Consider the following 19,632-nt stretch of genomic DNA (forward strand, 5'->3'; position numbering starts at 1 on the left):
GAATCAACATAGTGAAAATGAGTATACTACCCAAAGCAATTTATAGATTCAATGCAATCCCTATCAAGCTACCAACGGTATTCTTCACAGAGGTAGAACAAATAATTTAACAATTTGTATGGAAATACAAAAAACCTCGAATAGCCAAAGCAATCTTCAGAAAGAAGAATGGAACTGGAGGAATTAACCTGCCTGACTTCAGACTCTACTACAAAGCTGCAGTCATCAAGACAGTATATAGATCAATGGAACAAAATAGAAAGCCCAGAGATAAATCCATGCACCTATGGACACCTTATCTTTGACAAAGGAGGCAAGAATATACAATGGATTAAAGACAATCTCTTTAACAAGTGGTGCTGGGAAAACTGGTCAACCACTTGTAAAAGAATGAAACTAGAACACTTTCTAACACCATACACAAAAATAAACTCAAAATGGATTAAAGATCTAAACATAAGACCAGAAACTATAAAACTCCTAGAGGAGAACATAGGCAAAACACTCTCCGACATACATCACAGCAGGATCCTCTATGACCCACCTCCCAGAATATTGGAAATAAAAGCAAAAATAAACAAATGGGACCTAATTAAACTTAAAAGCTTCTGCACAACAAAGGAAACTATAATGCAGCTTGCTTTTTAAAAATGCCTTGTTGTTATTGTTCAGTTGCTCAGTTGTGTCTGACTCTTTGCAATTCCATGGACTGTAGCATGCCAGGCTTCCCTGTCCTTCACTATCTCCCAGAGTTTGCTCAAACTCATGTCCATTGAGTTGATGATGCCATCCAACCATCTCATCCTCTGTCACCCCATTCTCCTCCTACCCTCAATGTTTGTGCATGTTTCAAAGCAGTCAAAAAGATTTACTCTATTATTTGTAACTGTGGTATGGTATTCTGTATTACAGATATACTAACATTTATTCAACTGGTTAATGGAAACTAATTCACTTCCAGCTTTTTCAGTGATAAACAATAATTTTGCAGTGAATATAGTGGTACCATACCTCTGCCAAATTTTGTAAATATATCTTTAGTCTAACTGTCAGAAAAGAAGTTGCTGGATCAAATGATACATGCATTCATAATCCATATCATCAAATTACTCTCCAAAAGGCATATATACGCCCATCAGTGGAGTATGTGAGTGCCTGTTACCCCACACCACTGACTTTTATCAGTCTTTAAAATTTTTGCCAATATGACAGATTAAAAAAAAAATCATATTGTCACCAGCTTTCTCTTTGTACAAGCTTCATCAATTTAATTACATTCTTCCCAATATCATTTGGGAAGATATCAACATCTGGATCCATACTGGAAGTTTATTGGGAAAATTCTAATTTGAATCCACTAAAGGTGAAGATCATGTCTGCTGGCAGGGATCAGTAAACTATGACATTCTTCTGGTTCACCAGTTGAGCCCCAGTGGACCCTTCATCGACCTGTTTTTCAAAATACCCTCAATAAAATTCCCTGTACAGAAGAAAAACACCCTATTACTCTTAAGTAAAAACAAAAACAAAAAAAAGGTTAACATGGTTTCAAAAATCAGAAAAGAAAATCACATTACCAAATTAGATTTCTCATTCAAGAAGCAGTTGCCTTTGAGAATAAAGCAGACTAGCCTGAAGAATGAAAATCATTCTTGCAAATAGCAACTTGCCAAATATTCCAGTAGGCATACTCATTCCATTCATTGTAGCCCTGTTGGAGAAATTTGGTTAGGGATATTTTGACTAATTAAAATGTTCATATTAACTTTCAGAGTAAATGCTAATTAATGTCTAGCTAATATGTTACCAAGTTCTAATGAAACAGGACCAAACAGAACCCCCATGCATTTAGTAAGTTGTATAAGAGCATGACTAGGTCAACTGAATCATTTCTCTGATACTGAGAAAACATCATGGCTGCAATAACATGGTTGTATTTTAAAGGTCACCATGAACAAGCTACTGATAAATCACACCTGACAGTCCCACAATAAATCAATGATACCTAAACAAGGCTTAACTTTCAAACAAATAAACAGGAGGATGGTAGAGAAGTCATTAAATGCAGCCTTCTTGGGGGCCAACATCGGAGGTGATGGCAGTAACTTGAGAAGAGACACATGCTTGGCTGGTCTTTTAGCTTTAAAGTTGACAACTGATGGCAGTGCTTAAGGTAAAGGAAGATGTCATCATTATCCCAGGCCCCACATCAGAAGCATATCACTTAACATATGTCTTATCCATATAGTCTAATCCATTCTCTCAAAACTTCTTCTGTCATCAACCTCTGTACCCTCCTCCATCAATCTAATCAAAGGGTAAGTTTTTCTCCATTCATGATGAATGATAGTTCTATATGAAATACCCAAGTCAACTTAGACACTGCTCCAAAGAATTAGGAGTACACTGAATCCTGTGTTAGAGATAGGATATTGATATGATCACTCCATTTCCTAGACAAGTGCCTCTTCATTTCCCAGAAGGAAAGTTGAACATCTCTGCAGCAATCTGTGTATATAAAAGATGACTTGGCTTCCTAGGCAGAGAGATTACCATACAGAGACTCAGTGTCTGACCAGGAAGCTACCCTTTTTGATGGGGTCAGTCATTCCCTTTGTCCCTAAGACTCCAGTTTTCAGAGGGTGTATCACTGAATTTACTAACAAAGAACTTGGAAAGACAGTTTCTATAGCACTGTGACTTCTGTCTAAGCTTACCTCAATCAGTCCTTACATTTTGCTGCTCAAAAAATAAGCATTTATATAGTATCTGGAGGCAAAGCATTCTGCTAGGTACAGTAGAGCGGCACAACATGTAAGAGAAGTCCCCATCTTGGGATAGTCTATTGAGGAAGCAAACCTGATATGAGACTGGTTGGGCAGGCTTCATGGATTTACGAGGATCTGGCATGGAAAGGAATTGGAGAGGTAGATGGGGAAGGAAGACATTTAGGTCAGTTCAGAATTTTATTGCTTTTGGTCTGAAGCCTTCATAAGACTCACAGAGTAAAGTCCATATAACGTGCTCTTAAAAATAAACTATCAAGACCAAAACAGAATTTAGAAGGTTTTCTTGAGCTTAAGTTTAGGAAACATTTTCCAGTTGTTTTCATCAAAGAAATTATCAATCTAATAATACAGTTGGATTAATAGTAGTGTCTAAAATAGTTTTAGTTCTGATTTTTAAATGATTGGCAAAAATAAAAAAATATGGTGGTTATGAAACTGCCTGGGTCAAAAATAAGCCATTTATATCTTCCAGCATTACTTTAAAGTTGACTTTAGTTAAAATGATCACCCAACTCCCATCAAAATTTCCAGTATGTTTGCTGGTAACTAGAATCCACCAGCTCAAAGGAGCACCATCGCTCTTTTATTTTTTTTTCTTTTTTTAACTCAGAAGCAGGTGCACTGGATTAGTGGAGCAGATGAAATCTGAAGGCTTACTGATGCCAATGCAAGGCAAGGTAGACCAGGGAAACGAATCTATAATCTCTCCCCAGATATCCACCTGGCCTCTCCCTCTATAATAATGTCTAAATAATAATATTTCTGTCTAAATATTAATATTATTAATAGCATCTGAAATAGTTTTAGTGTCGGGTTTTTAATGATGTCATCTCCTCTGAGAGATCTTCCCTGGCTCTTTCTATACAAAGTCAGACCCTCTGTCACTGTCTATCCTCTCATCCTGTTTCATAATTATTTGAATATATGCTTATTGTGTCTTTCTCCACTTAGAGTGAACTCTTCAGGACTTTCTTGCCTTGTTTATTGGTGTATATTTAGCTCCTAGAACAACGTGGCCAATAAATATTTGTTGAATGGATGAATGTCATAACACTTGAAAAAAGCTATATAAATCCCAACTAGGTAATTCGACACCATGTTTTAAACAAATGATCTCATGTAGGTTACCACCTGCTTTAGAAATGGTTTATGATTTGGGAAAGTATAAAGGCACCTCCTTCTATACAGTCTCACTCCAGTTCCTCATTTTCCATGAAGCCTTTCTTTTCAGGTAACTCCATTTCTTTTCTGATCTCTGAATGCATGCAGCTTAGTATGTAACTGTCCTTTGTTCCAAGTATGTAGAATTTATTTGTAAGTTCTCTAAGAATGAGGATGATATCCCATCCCATCTTTTTTATCCTTTATTTTCTATCATGTGCAGCACAGCAGAGGGCACATAGTAAGCACTCAAAACATTGCACATCTTGTTGACTGATCGCAGGTGGGGAAATTGGCAAGCATAAGCTATTGGAAATGAGCTTTTCTCTTTTTTCTAAGACAACCCAATAATCAACGGGTGTTAAAGAAATTACTCATAAATCCTAACAGATCATTTTAACTGTAAAGGTAAATTTGATCCAGCGGTGTCCCTTGGGCCCTCTTCACACTTGCTGATGAATAACTTAGGGGCTTAAAAAATGAATTAGAGGGCCTAGCCTTTGGTGGGTGGAGTTGTCAAATGAACATATTAATTTTTCCACCTGCTTCAGCCCTGGGCTATGTGTGGCCATAGCCCACAGTAGGCTGGGCAGCCTGCAAAGATTGCTTCATGCCTTGCCCTTTCCAGATTTCTTCTTCTAAGCAGTGAAGGGTGGATTTTTTTTTCTGAAATATGACGATATTAGAATTCAAGCTGACTTCTGGAGGCAGTAAATTTTCTGGCCCTGGCCTTTGGTCAAGAACGCAGCCGTGTGTGTTGTTTTTTTCCCCCACCGATTTTAAAGGCTTCTGGGAGTCCCCAAACCCAGCAAGAGGCTGCTTCATCCTAATTCATCCAAGAGTATTCTACTAAAAACTGGGAAGTGAGGTGTTTCCTAAACTCTTCTGATGACTCTTGGCTCCTATATGGTATTTTGTGCCAAGTCTACATATCCTACTCAGAAGGTATACTTTACATCTTTGGATGCAGAGGATTTCCTTCTCAGGGATGGTGGCCTGCTGGCAGCACTGGGCAGTCATGGGGGGATCTTAGTGCTGCAACTGACTCAAAGCAGAATACAGACTCCTTGCCATACTGTTTAAGATGGTCTCTGCTTGCTCATTTGTATTTCAAAATACACCTGAAGCTATTAGCCTCTAGTACTTTTGCCTGCAATATTCTTTGCTGAATTGAGTTGAGATATGGATTTCCCTTAGGTCAGCCTGCTTTTAATTGCAACATCTCCTACAGTTGATGATAGGGACCAGAATCAGCATTCCTACCACAGGGCTATCTATCTTCAAGGCCAGTGACTCATAACATTTTTGGAGTTGTGAGAGTCTATTTAATTTTGCTTTTAAAACACTTTTTAAATTATTAAAAACAAATTTATTCGAGCATATTTTGCTTTACAATGTTGTATTAGTTTCTAATGTACAGCAAAGTGGATCAGCTATACACATACATATATCCCCTTTTCTTTGGATTTGCTTCCCATTTAGGTCACCACAGAGCACTGAGTGGGGTTCCCTGTGATATACAGTAGGTTCTCATTAGTTATCAATTTTATACATAGTATCAGTAGTGTATACATCAGTCCCAATCTTCCAATTTCTTCCACTCCTCCTTTCCCCTTTGGTATTCATACATTTGTTCTCTATGTCCATGTCTCTTTTTCTGCTTTGTAAATAAAATCTTCTATACCAATTTTTCAGATTCTACATATAGGCATTATATATAATATTTGTTTTTCTCTTTCTGACTTACTTCACTCAAAAATAAACAAATGTGACTCAATTAAATTTGAAAGCTTCAGCATAGCAAAGGAAATCGTAAACAAGACAAAAATATAATCCTCAGAGTGGGAGAAAATATTTGCAAACGAAGCAACTGACAAAAGATTAATCTCCAAAATACACAAACAGCTCATGCTGCTCAGTATCAAAAAAACCAAACAAGCCAATCAAAAAATGGGCAGAAGACCTAGCAGAAATTTCTCCAAAGAAGGCATACAGATGGCCAACAAACACATGAAAAGATGCTCAACATCACTAATTATTAGAGAAAGCAAATCAAAACTAAAGTGAGATATCACCTCACTCTTGTTGGAATGGCTATCATCACAAAATCTACAAATAATAAATGCTGGAGAGACTGTGGAGAAAAGGGAAACCTCTTCCACTGTTGGAGAGAATATAAATAGATATGGCCACTATGGAGAACAGCATGGGGGTTCCTTAAAAAAAACAAAAAAAAACAAAAAAAAAATAGGAGTACCATTGACCCAGAAATCCCGCTAGTGGAGATATACCCAGAGAAAACCATAACTCAAACAGACTCACATACCCCAATGTTTATTGAAGCACTATTTACAATAGCCATGGGAAGAACTTAAATGACCATCAACAGAGGAATGGAATTTTTAATTTTTAAAAAAAATTTAGTTAAAATTAGCATACAATATTATATTAGTTTTAGGTGTACAACATAGTGATTTAACATTTTCATACTTTCAGAAATAATCATCACAATAAGTCCATTTATCAACTGTCACCATGCAAAGTTGTTGCAATATTATTGACTATATTCCTTATGTTGCAACTTACATCCTCATGGCCTATTTATTGTATGAATGGAAGTTTTTATCTCTTAATCCCCATTCACCTATATCATTTGTCTCACTATCCCATTCCCTGCTGGCAACCACCAGTTTGTCTCTGTATCTTTGAGTCTGTTTCTGTTTTGTTTATTTGTTTTGTTTTATAGATACCACATATAAGTGAAATCATATGGTATTTGTCTTTATTTCACTTATTTTACTACAAAATACACTCCAGGTCCATGCTTCAAATAACAAGATTTCATTCATTTTTATGGCCGAATAATATTCCACTCTGTGTGTGTGTGTGTGTGTGTACACATTACAATTTCTTTATCCATTTATATTGATAAACATTGATTTTGCAATACCTCTGCTTCCTTTGTCTCCTGTTAGGAACAGACAACATTTGGTGGACATTAATGACAGTGTTTGAAGAAGCAGTGGAAAGGAAGAGGAATTCTAGATGAGAAGTCAGTGGGCCTGGGGTCTAGTTCTGAGGCTTAACTATGGTTCTTTAACTGAGTTGTGAACTGATAAAATCAGTTGCCTTATTTAGGCCTCAGTTTCATTTGTGAAATGAGGGGGGTGGGCTAACTAGATTGTTGCTGTGTTCAGTCACTAAGTAATGTCTGACTCTTTGCAACCCCATGGATGGCAGTACATCAGGCTTCCCTGTCCCTCACCATCTCCTGGAGTTTGCTCAAACTCATGTCCATCGAGTCAGTGATGCCACCCAACCATCTCATTTTCTGTCACCCCCTTCTCCTTTTGCTTTCAATCTTTCCCAGAATGGTGGTCTTTTCCAATGAGTCAGCTCTTTGCACCAGGTGGCCAAAGTATTGGAGCTTCAGCTTCAGCATCAGTCCTGCCAAAAAATATTCAGGGTTGATTTCCTTAAGGATTGACTGGTTTCATCTCCTTGTAGTCCAAGGGACTCTCAAGAGTCTTCTCCAACACCACAGTTCAAAAGCGTCAGTTCTTTGGTGCTCAGCCTTCTTTATGGTCCAACTCTCACATCTGTACATGACTCAGTTTAGTTCAGTTCAGTCACTCAGTAGAGTTCGACTCTTTGCGACCCCATGAATCACAGCACGCCAGGCCTCCCTGTCCATCACCAACTCCTACGGTTCACTCAGACTCACATCCATCAAGTCAGTGATGCCATCCAGCCATCTCATCCTCTGTCATCCCCTTCTCCTCCTGCCCCCAATCCCTCCCACCATCAGAGTCTTTTCCAATGAGTCAACTCTTCACATGAAGTGGCCAAAGTACTGGAGTTTCAGCTTTAGAATCATTCCTTCCAAAGAAATCCCATGGCTGATCTTCTTCAGAATGGACTGGTTGGATCTCCTTGCAATCCAAGGGACTCTCGAGAGTCTTCTCCAACACCACAGTTCAAAGGCATCAATTCTTTGACACTCAGCCTTCTTCACAGTCCAACTCTCACATTCATACATGACCACAGGAAAAACCATAGCCTTGACTAGATGGACCTTTGTTGGCAAAGTAATGGCTCTGCTTTTGAATATGCTATCTAGGTTGGTCATAACTTTCCTTCCAAGGAGTAAGCGTCTTTTAATTTCATGGCTGCAATCACCATCTGCAGTGATTTTGGTGCCTAAAAAAATAAAGTCTGACACTGTTTCCACTGTTTCTCCATCTATTTCACATGAAGTGATGGGACCGGATGCCATGATCTTCGTTTTCTGTATGTTGAGCTTTAAGCCAACTTTTTCACTCTCCTCTTTCACTTTCATCAAGAGGCTTTTTAGTTCCTCTTCACTTTATGCCATAAGGGTGGTGTCATCTGCATATCTGAGGTTATTGATATTTCTCCCAGCAATCTTGATTCCAGCCTGTGCTTCTTCCAGTCCAGCGTTTCTCATGATGTACTCTGCATATAAGTTAAATCAGCAGGGTGACAATATACAGCCTTGGCATACTCCTTATGCTATTTGGAACCAGGCTGTTGTTCAATGTCCAGTTCTAACTGTTGCTTCCTGACCTGCATACAGATTTCTCAAGAGGCTGGTCAGGTGGCCTGGTATTCCCATCTATTTCAGAATTTTCCACAGTTCATTGTGATCCACACAGTCAAAGGCTTTGGCATAATCAATAAATCAGAAATAGAGGTTTTTCTGGAACTCTCTTGCTTTTTCTATGATCCAGTGGATGTTGGCAATTTGATCTCTGGTTCCTCTGCCTTTTCTAAAACCAGCTTGAACATCAGGAAGTTCACGGTTCACATATTGTTGAGGCCTGGCTTGGAGAATTTGGAGCTTAACTTTACTAGCATGTGAGATGAGTGCAATTGTGCGGTAGTTTGAGCATTCTTTGGCATTGCCTTTCATTGGGATTGGAATGAAAACTGACCTTTTCCAGTCCTGTGGCCACTGCTGAGTTTTCCAAATTTGCTGGCATATTGAGTGCAGCACTTTCACAGCATCATCTTTCAGGATTTGGAATAGCTCAACTGGAATTCCATCACCTCCACTAGCTTTGTTCGTAGTGATGCTGTCTAAGGCCCACTTGACTTCACATTCCAGGATGTCTGGCTCTAGGTCATTGATCACACCATCGTGATTATCTGGGTCATGAAGATCTTTTTTGTACAGTTCTTCTGTGTATTCTTGCCACCTCTTCTTGATATCTTCTGCTTCTGTTAGGTCCATACCATTTCTGTCCTTTATCTAGTACATCTTTGCATGAAATGTTCCCCTGGTATCTCTGATTTTCTTGAAGAGATCTCTAGTCTTTCCCACTCTGTTGTTTTCCTCTATTTCTTTGCATTGATCCCTGAGGAAGGCTTTTTTATCTCTCCTTGCTATTCTTTGGAACTCTGCATTCAGATGCTTATATCTTTCCTTTTCTCCTTTGCTTTTCACTTCTCTTCTTTTCACAGCTATTTGTATGGCCTCCCCAGACAGCCATTTTGCTTTTTTGCATTTCTTTCCCATGGGGATGGTCTTGATCCCTGTCTTCTGTACAATGTCACTAACCTCAGTCCATAGTTCATCAGGCACTCTATCTATCAGATCTAGTCCCTTAAATCTATTTCTCACTTCTACTGCAAAATCATAAGGGGTTTGATTTAGGTCATACCTGAATGGTCTAATGGTTTTCCCTACTTTCTTCAATATAAGTCTGAATTTGGCAATAAAGAGTTCATGATCGGAGCCACAGTCAGCTCCTGGTCTGGTTTTTGAAGACTGTATAGATGGAATTCCAGTTGAGCTATTTCAAATCCTGAAAGATGATGCTGTGAAAGTGCTGCACTCAATATGCCAGCAAATTTGGAAAACTCAGCAGTGGCCACAGGACTGGAAAAGGTTAGTTTTCATTCCAATCCCAAAGAAAGGCATTGCAAAAGAATGCTCAAGCTACTGCACAATTGCACTCATCTCACATGCTAGGAAAGAAATGCCCAAAATTCTCCAAGGCAGGCTTCAGCAATACGTGAACCATGAACTTCCAGATATTCAAGCTGGTTTTAGAAAAGGCAGAGGAAGCAGAGATCAAATTGCTAACATTCGCTGGATCATTGAAAAAGCAAGAGAGTTCCAGAAAAACATCTATTTCTGATTTATTGACTATGCCAAAGCCTTTGACTGTGTGGATCACAATAAACTGTGGAAAATTCAAGAGATGGGAATACCAGACCACCTGACCAGCCTCTTGAGAAATCTGTATGCAGGTCAGGAAGCAACAGTTAGAACTGAACATTGAACAACAGCCTGGTTCCAAATAGGAAAAGGAGTACATCAAGGATGTATACTGTTAGCATACTTATTTAATTTATATGCAGAGTACATCATGAGAAATGCTGGACTGGAAGAAGCACAAGCTGGAATCAAGATTGCCAGGAGAAATATCAATCACCTCAGATATGCAGATGACACCATCCTTATGGCAGAAAGTGAAGAGGAACTAAAGAGCTTCTTGATGAAAGTGAAAGAGGAGAGTGGAAAAAGTTGGCTTAAAGCTCAACATTCAGAAAATGAAGATCGTGGCATCTGGTCCCATCACTTCATGGGAAATAGATGGGGAAACAGCGGAAACAGTGTCAGCCTTTATTTTTTAGGGCTCCAAAATCATTGCAGATGGTGATTGCAGCCATGAAATTAAAAGACGTTTACTCCTTGGAAGGAAAGTTATGACCAACCTAGATAGCGTATTGGAAAGCAGAGACATTACTTTGCCAACAAGGTTCGTCTAGTCAAGACTATGGTTTTTCCCATGGTCATGTATGGATGTGAGTTAGACTGTGAGGAAAGCTGAGTGCCGAAGAATTGATGCTTAGAACTGTGGTGCTGGAGAAGACTCTTGAGAGTCCCTTGACCTGCAAGCACATCCAACCAGTCCATACTAAAGGAGCTGAGTCCTGGGCGTTCTTTGGAAGGAATGATGCTAAAGGTGAAACTCCAGTACTTTGGTCACCTCATGCGAAGTGTTGACTCATTGGAAAAGACTCTGACGGTGGGAGGGATTGGGGGCAGGAGGAAAAGGGGACGACAGAGGATGAGATAGCTGGATAGCATCACTGACTCGATGGACGTGAGTCTGAGTGAACTGTGGGAGTTGGTGATGGACAGGGAGGCCTGGCGTGCTGCAGTTCATGGGGGTCGCAAAGAGTCTGACACGACTGACTGAACTGAACTGAGCTGAACTGATAGAGCTTCTCCGTCTTTGTCTGCAAAGACTATAATTGGTCTTATTTTGGTGTTGACCATCTGGTGATGTCCATGTGTAGAGTCTTCTCTTGTGTTGTTGGAACAGGGTGTTTGCTATGACCAGTGCAGTCTCTTTGCAAAACTCTATTAGCCTTTGCCCTGCTTCATGCTGCAATTCAAGGCCAAATTTACCTGTTACTCCAGGTATCTCTTGACTTTCTACTATTGCATTTCAGTCCCATATAATGAAAAGGACGTATTTTTTGGGTGTTAGTTCTAGAAGGTCTTGTAGATCTTCATAGAACCATTCAACTTCAGCTTCTTCAGCATTACTGGTCAAGGCATAGACTTGGATTGCTCTGATATCGAATGGTTGCCTTGGAAACAAACAGAGATCATTCAGCATCCATGTACTGCATTTCAGACTCTTTTGTTGACTATGATGGCTACTCCATTTCTTCTAAGGGATTCTTGTCCACAGTAGTAGATATAATGTTCATCTGAGTTAAATTCAACCATTCCAGACCACTTTAGTTCGCTGATTCCTAAAATGTTGACGTTCACACTTGCCATCTCCTGTTTGGCCACTTCCAATTTGCCTTGATTCATGGAGCTAACATGCCAGGTTCCTATGCAATATTGCTCTTTACAGCATCGGACTTTCCTTCCATTGCCAGTCACATCCACAACTGGGTGTTGTTTTTGCTTTGGCTCCATCTCTTCATTCTGTCTCGAGTTATTTCTCCACTGATCTCCAGTAGCATATTGGGCACCTACCCACCTGGGGAGTTCATCTTTCAATGTCCTATATTTTTGCCTTTTCATACTGTTCATGGGGTCCTCAAGGCAAGAATACTGAAGTGGTTTGCCATCCCTTCTCCAGTGGACCACATTTTGTCTGAACACTCCATCATGACCTGTCTGTCTTGGGTGGCCCTACACGGCATGGCTCATAGTTTCACTGAGTTGGACAAGGCTGTGGTCCATGTGGGGCTTCCCTGGTGGCTCAGATGGTAAAGCGCCTGCCTGCAATGTGGGAGACCCAGGTTTGATCCCTGGGTTGGGAAGATCCCCTGGAGAAGGAAATGGCAATCCACTCCAGCACTGTTGTCTGGAAAATCCCATGGACAGGGGAGCCTGATAGGCTACAGTCCATGGGGTTGCGTGATCCATGTGATCAGGTTGATTCGTTTTTTGTGATTGTGGTTTCAGTCTGTCTGCCCTCTGATGGAGAAGGATAAGAGGCTTATGAAAGCTTCCTGATGGGAGAGACTGACTGAGGGGGAAACTGGGTCTTGTTCTGATGGATGAGGCCATGCTCAATAAATCTTTAATCCAATTTTCTGTTGATGAGTGGAGCTGTGTTCCCTTCCTCTTATTTACCTGGGGCCAAACTATGGTGGATGTAATGAAGATAATGGCAACTTCCTTCAAAAGGCCCCATGCATGCACTGCTACACTCAATGTCCCCAACCCTGCAGCAGGCCACCACCGACCTACATCTCCACTGGAGACTCCTGGACACTCCCAGGAAAGTCTGGTTCAGTCTCTTGAGGGGTCAGTGCTCCTTTCTCCTGGGTTCTGGTACACACAAGGTCCTGTTTGTGCCCTTCAATAGTCTATTTCCCAGTCCTTTATAAGTTCTGGCCGCTCTATGGTGGGGTTAATAGCGCCCTCCTCCAAGAGGGATTGTGCCATACCCGAGTCTGCTGCACCCAGGGCCCCTGTTCCTGCGGCAGTCCATTGCTGACCTGTACCTACACAGGAGACACTCAAACCCACTTCTGTCTCAGTCTATGTGGGGTCTCTGGGTCCTGGTGCACACAAGGTTTGTTTGAGCCCTCTGAGTGTCTCTGGTGTAGATGGGGTGTGACTCTAAAGGCGAATTCGCCCCTCCTACAGTCTTGCTGGGGCTTCTCTGCCCTTGGATGTAGGGTATCTCCTCAAAGTCGCTCCAGCATCAGCATCTTGCTGGGCTTCTCTGACCTTGGACGTGGGGTATCTCCTCAGGGCCGCTCCAGAGCCACACAGCCATAGAAACAAGTATTGGCCAACATGCTCCTGTATTCTTGCCTGGAGAACCCTGCTCCCTGACAGAGAAGTCTGGCAGGCCACAGTCTCCAAGGTTGCAAAGAGTAGGACACTACCGAAGCAACCCCGCATGCAGAGGTGCAAGACTTTTTTTGCCTGTGGCAGCTCTGCCCCAGTGAGAGTTGAGGGTGAAGATGGCACAGCTGCTTGGCTTACAGGGACCCTGGCAGCACCAGGTGTGCAGGGACACGGACTGCCTCCACCACAGGAGTTATGCCCCCATCAGAGTCTTTTTTCAAGCCTCTTGTAGCTGGCGATCAGAAGGCCTCTTTGGACAGTCTTTTTCTGTAGGTCCACCCATTCAGGCCCTTAGAGGGCTTCCTTGCCTGGAGACCTTCTCTGTTGTTTGGCACATCAGGCACATATAGGGGCCCCCCTGGCTGGGGTTCTACTCTGTTAATTGGCACATCAGGCACTTAAAGGGGCACCCTGGGTGGGGTCCTACTCTGTAGTTCAGTGTGTCAGGTGCTTGCTGGGCCAGCCTCTCTATTGTTCAGCTGCCAATGCTGGCACTGTGGGGAGAGAGAGGCTATGGTGATGTCTCCATCCCCAAACGTGACTCAGCAGTATCGCCTAGCTTCCATGGCTGCCTGGCTTTCCTCCACAGGCATTTCCCACCAGTCTCCACCCTCACATCCCCTTGATAAGTCTCTCCACAGTCAACAGCAGCACTAACTTTGAGATTGCTCCACAATCCCTAAATTCCAGCTACCAGCCACTGCACCTTCCATGTGATCTGCATCCCTGTCTTAGGTATGTATGGTTGCAAGGACTGTCTGATTCTCATTCCATTTGGGCTGCCACAGATCAGCTGTTTCACTCTCAGCCTTAAATGTTTCTCCTCTGACTCAGACAATTGCCCTGATGTGGGGATCCGACCCTTGCTTCAGTTCCCCCACCTGCCGAGGGCAGGTCCAGTCCTACTAACACTCCTGTTTTTCCCCCTAGTTCCTTCATCCTACCAAGCTTTCGGTGGGGCTATATATTATTTTCTGCTGGTCAATGACTTCTGTCCACTCTAAGCTGGTGTTCTGAATGCACTTCTGTGTCTGAAGGTGTATTCCTGATGTATCCGTGGAGAGAGATGTACTCCACGTCTACCTATTCCTCTGCCATCTTGTTCTTCTGTATAAATTTTTAAAACAATTTCAAAAACCAGGAAATTAGAAAATTGAAATGTGTGTGAAATTTCTGTTTTGCCAGTTCTGTACTATATATCAGTCCCCATTTATATATTTAAATGTTTGATTAACTAGGATATGTGGAAAATATGTACATAAACTGGGATACGTGGGGAAAGTATAATAGAGTTAGTGGATGGGTATTTCAGTTTCTTCACTCTGTCTATTGCATATCACACATAAACTGCTTCTGAAGAACTCCATAGTACACTTTGGGAGAATGAGAATAAACTGGGAAATGAAACTGCTAGGAAAATAATTCAGAACTTACCAAAATCTGTCATGACTGACCTAGAGAAAACACTACAGTTGGGGTTAAGAGGCTGGAATTTTGTAGATCCTCCTAGCTTTTCTCTCATTGTTTTGCTGAGAGTCACATCCTTCACAGATTTCTACATCCAATAACAGTGGTACTGATAAATTCTTTTTAACTTTAAAAATTTTTTATGGATATATTCATGAGTTGCAATATTATATTTGTTCAGGTTTACAACATAGTGCTTCAGTTGTTTTATATATTATACTCTGTTTACATTTATTATTAGATAATTTGTATATTTCTCTGTGCTGTACAGCATATCCTTGTTGCTTAAAGTTCAAAATGAATAGTTTAAAATACAATGAAATACTAAGTTCTAATGAAAACCATTGTAAATTAAAAAGGACTGAAATGCAGAGTGCTTTCTCTCTCTCCAAGGATGTAGTAAGCTTGAAATCAATATTTTAAAAAAGAAATAGGAGAATAGAATTGTGGACAAAGGGAAAGGGGAGGAGAGGGTGAGATTCATGGAAAGAGTAACATGGAAATTTACATTACCATATGTAAAGTAGATAGCCAATGGGAATTTGGTGCAAGGCTCAGGAAACTCAATCAGGGGCTCTGTATCAACCTAGAGGGCTGGAATGGGGAGGGAGTTCCAAAAGGGAGAGGATATATGTATACCCTAGGCTGATTCATGTTGAGGTTTGACAGAAAACAGCAAAATTCTGCAAAGCAATAATCCTTCAATAAAAAATTAATTAATTAAAAAAATAAAAAATATCTCAAAAAAAAAAAAAAAAGGAATAGGAAAATCACCAACTGGTTTGAAATTCAGCAATATACTTATAGAAATAAAAATGGCAATGCACCAAGAAGAAAACACATGGACATTAAATTCAGTAAATACTATCATAAGCAATAGCAGTCAAATAAGTGAGGTAGAAGAAGGAGTCATCTTATTTCTCTTAATTGCTGAACATCCTCCTCCTCCTTATTTTGATACAAGGAGCTAGAGACATGTCCCACAACAAGAAATGGATGCATGCATGTGCGCTAAGTATCTTCAGTTGTGTCCCACTCTTTGTGACCCTATGAACTACTGCCCACCAGGCTCCTCTGTCCCTGGGAATTATCCAGGAAAGAATACTGGAGTGGATTTCCATGCCCTCCTCCAGGGAACCTTCTCCATCTAGGGACAGAACCTGGGTCTCCTGTGTCGCCTGCATTGCAGGCAGTTTCTTTACTACCGGCACTGCCGGGGTCCAGCCCCGGCTGATCCAGGGTATTCAAAGTGGGGACGGCGTTGGCGAGGATAAGGATACAATAGCTTCAATTAGATATTAATTAAAGATATAAAGAGTAATAGAATCAGGATAGCTCAGTAGGAAAATTCAGTGAAGAAAAGAGGCTTGAGTAGCTTGGTTTATGCGGGAGACCAATAAAACTTCAAGACAAGAAGTTTTCACCACTTATGTAGGCCGCAGGCATCCTTCCGTTCTCCCGAAGGAGAGGAGACACTGAGGCCTCCCCGGTCGGATCTTAGAAGCCCAGGCATAATTAGCAAGCATGGTGGGTTCCGCGCTCCAGATGGAGACTCAGCCAGAATTTGAGAGAGAGAGTGACATGGGGAGACCAAGTTTCAGTGAACAAGGCCCGCACTTTATTTTCCAAAGTAGTTTTTATACCTTACGTTATCCATAGAGGATAATGGGGGAAGGGGTGGAGTCATGCAAGGACAGCAGTTCCTGGTTCTAAGCGAAGCCAGGCTTTCAAACTTATCATATGCAAAAGTTCAGGTGATTGACATCATCTTCTGGCCAGGAGGCCTGTTAACATTTTAAGAAACTTATTTTTCTCTAAAGGTGATTATTCCAAAGTCAGGCACCAGCCTCCAAAAAAGCATTGGACAAAGCTGCATTTTACATTTCTACACACCCATTATATCAATCAATACACTGCCAAGGACACAGTAGGTAAGGAGTATGGAGACTTAGCAGCAAACATTGGCTCAATAAGTGAAAAACCCTTCACCAATACAATTTCTAATCAATCTTTTAACTACTCAAAAGAATCTGTGTTTAGACAGTTTAGAATATCTCCTGCCTCTCACAGTTGGGAGGCTCTGAACAATCACATGTGGCCGGAAAAAACCTATTCAGGCAGGCTAGAGGATTTCCAAAGGAGTTTGTAGGTTGAAACACTGTCACACCCAGGAATTATTAACTGGAGCTGTAAGCTAACTCTTTTTTCAGACAGAGGTAGTGGGGGACAGCCCCCATAAAGTCAGAGGTGTAGGTGAGAGCACAAAGCCGAAAGTAGGCAGACTGTGGTTTGGGGGTAGATGCTCGAGAATTTCCAGGGGGACTCCTGAGGCTCGATCCCGCCTTTACATATGCCGAGCCTCCTTCCTCATGACCTTTGTCATGGGCGGAGTTCCTCACGCTGGCTCCCGGCAGTGATAGAATTCCAGTTGAGCTATTCCAGATCCTGAAAGATGATGCTGTGGAAAGTGCTGCACTCAATATGCAATATGCCGGCTCCCAGCACGGCACCACCTGGGAAGACCCAAGAAATGGATGTGCACATGCTAAGCCACTTCAGTCGTGTCTGACTCTTTGAGACCCTATGGATTGTAACCCGCTAGGCTCCTCTGTCCATGGAACTTTCCAGTAAGAATACTGGAGTGGGGTGCCATGCCTTTCTCCAGGGCATTTTCCCAATCTAGGGATTGAATCCATGGCTCTTAGGTTCCCCTCATAAGAAGGCAGGTTCTTTACCACTAGCACCACCTGGGAAGCCCCAAGAAATGGATGCCTGTAATTAAATTGCCATGGTTAACAGCAGGTGCTTGAATGGAAAAACATCAGGGAAACTATCACCCCACGTTCCTGCTCCATCTCTAGGCTGAGTGTCACAGGAAGGTTGTTATTTGTTCAGCCCTCCTCACTCCACCATACGTTTGGCCAATTGCTTTATCTCATGGGCTACCAGTCCCTCATTGGCTGCTACTGTGGAGACTGTGGCTACGTTTGCTGTCACTGGACTATCCCATCATCCCTGCAAGTTTGCAATTCAGTCAGGATTTTTGGTTTCTTTTTTTTTTTTTTAAAGCAAAATGTTCTAGGTTGCAAACAAAAAATAGGATCAGAGAAATCTGGATAAGGTAATTTCAGAAGATATGGTGCTTGATTCCAGAAATTTAGAATTTTCTTATTTTACACTGTGTTTGAGTCCTATTTTACACATGGAAGTGAATTGGGGTTGAAGGAATAGAATGGGTAAATGTGATTTTTATATCTGCTACTGCTGGTGCAGTGGTAAAGAATCTGACTGCCAATGCAGGAGACGAAAGAGACACAGCTTCTATCCCCTGGTCAGAAAGATCCCCTGGAGTAGGAAATGACAACCCAGCTCAGTGTTCTTGCTTGGAAAATTTCAAGGAGATAGGAGCCTGGCGGGCTCCTGTCCAAGGGGTCAGAAAGAGTCGGACATGACTGAGTGACTGAGCACACATACACACACACACTGCTCTTTGTGTGCCTGCGTGCTACCTTGCTTCAGTGGGGCTCGACTCTTTGCAGACCCTATGGACTGTAGCCCACCAGGCTCCTCTCTCCATGGGGATTCGCCAGGAAAGAATGCTGGAGAGGGTTTCCATGCCCTCCTCCCGGGGATATTTATGACCCAGGGATGGAACCTGCCTCTCCTGTGACTCTTGCATTGCAGGCGGATTCTTTACTGCTGAGCCACCTGGGAAGACCACACTTTTTTTTTATCGGTTGCTATACCCCATATAAAAATCTCTGGATGATACCTACATATAGATGGGAGAATGAAAATGGAAAAGGCCAATGAAACTTTTAGGGAAAGAATTTTGACCATAAAGATCCCTAAAATCACTGAGAAACCACGAACAGAAATAACCATTTAGGAAAGGGACGAGTTGCAATACGTTAAGAAAAAGTACACGATTTTCCATCGAACAAATGACACAACCAACACATATTGAAGCAAAGGTAATGAAGTTTTTAATGTTTTCTTTGGGGTAGAAATGTTTTAAAGATTAAATGTAGGGCCTAAGGGGAGAAGCCTGAAGTCTGGTTTGCGATGGTCAGACAGTCCTGAGGCAGTTCATTTGCAGGTGTGGTATGTGTTGAGCGACTCGGTAGCCTTGGACATGGCATACTTGCCGAGCTTCCCAGGCAACAGAAGACGCACAGCCGTCTTGATGTCTTCGGTCGTGATGGTGCGGCGCTTGTTGTTGCGGGCCAGGCGCCCGGCCTCTTCGGCAATCCGCTCAAACGTATCTTTCACAAACGAATCCAGGATGTTCACGGAGTCGTGGGAAAGACTCAGACCTCTATGTACTTGCCTCAGCACCCTAGGGAAGTAGGTAGCAAAACTTGAGAAATTGTCATGATGGCAGGGCAGGCGACGACGACAGCGGCCCTTAGCTGTCTTCTGCTTTGCCTTTTTTGGTTCCGCATCATATGGGTCTGGTTTGGAGGTCTCCACTTTCGCCATTTCCTTTTCAGAGGGCTCAATTTCGGAGATGCCAGTTTCTTTGGTGATCACGTCTTCCTCATAGCTGTCAGAGGATGTTTCGGACAGGATAGAGCCGCCAATCTCCATAGCGCAGCCCAGAAGAACAGTGAGGGGGTTGAAGGCTGTTGGCCGAATTTATAGGCCCTGCTTTCCTTGACGTCACAGACACTGCCCATATCTGATTGGATGCAAGGCAGGGAGGCCTGTTACTATGGCAGCCCATGTCATGTGACACTGGACGTCCCACCTCCACACTTATAGAAAAATGTCATAAGTAAAATTCAAATACAATTTTTCAAGGGCCAAGAAAAAACCACAATAGAAAATATATGACCCTTAACATGAACTTCA

The 19,632-nt window shown here is 41.9% G+C and overlaps 1 protein-coding gene across 1 annotated transcript; it reads right to left on the minus strand.

The window, feature by feature from the left end:
- Positions 1-18,741: 18,741 nt before the first annotated feature.
- LOC102409454 (late histone H2B.L4-like) lies at positions 18,742-19,396 on the minus strand. The gene has a single exon (XM_006071608.3). It carries the CDS (start codon positions 19,366-19,368, stop codon positions 18,868-18,870), a length of 501 nt encoding a protein of 166 aa, XP_006071670.2. The 5' UTR covers positions 19,369-19,396; the 3' UTR covers positions 18,742-18,867.
- Between the last annotated feature and the right edge of the window lie 236 nt (positions 19,397-19,632).

This window comes from Bubalus bubalis, chromosome X (genome assembly GCF_019923935.1).
Source record: "Bubalus bubalis isolate 160015118507 breed Murrah chromosome X, NDDB_SH_1, whole genome shotgun sequence".
Lineage (NCBI taxonomy): Eukaryota > Metazoa > Chordata > Mammalia > Artiodactyla > Bovidae > Bubalus > Bubalus bubalis.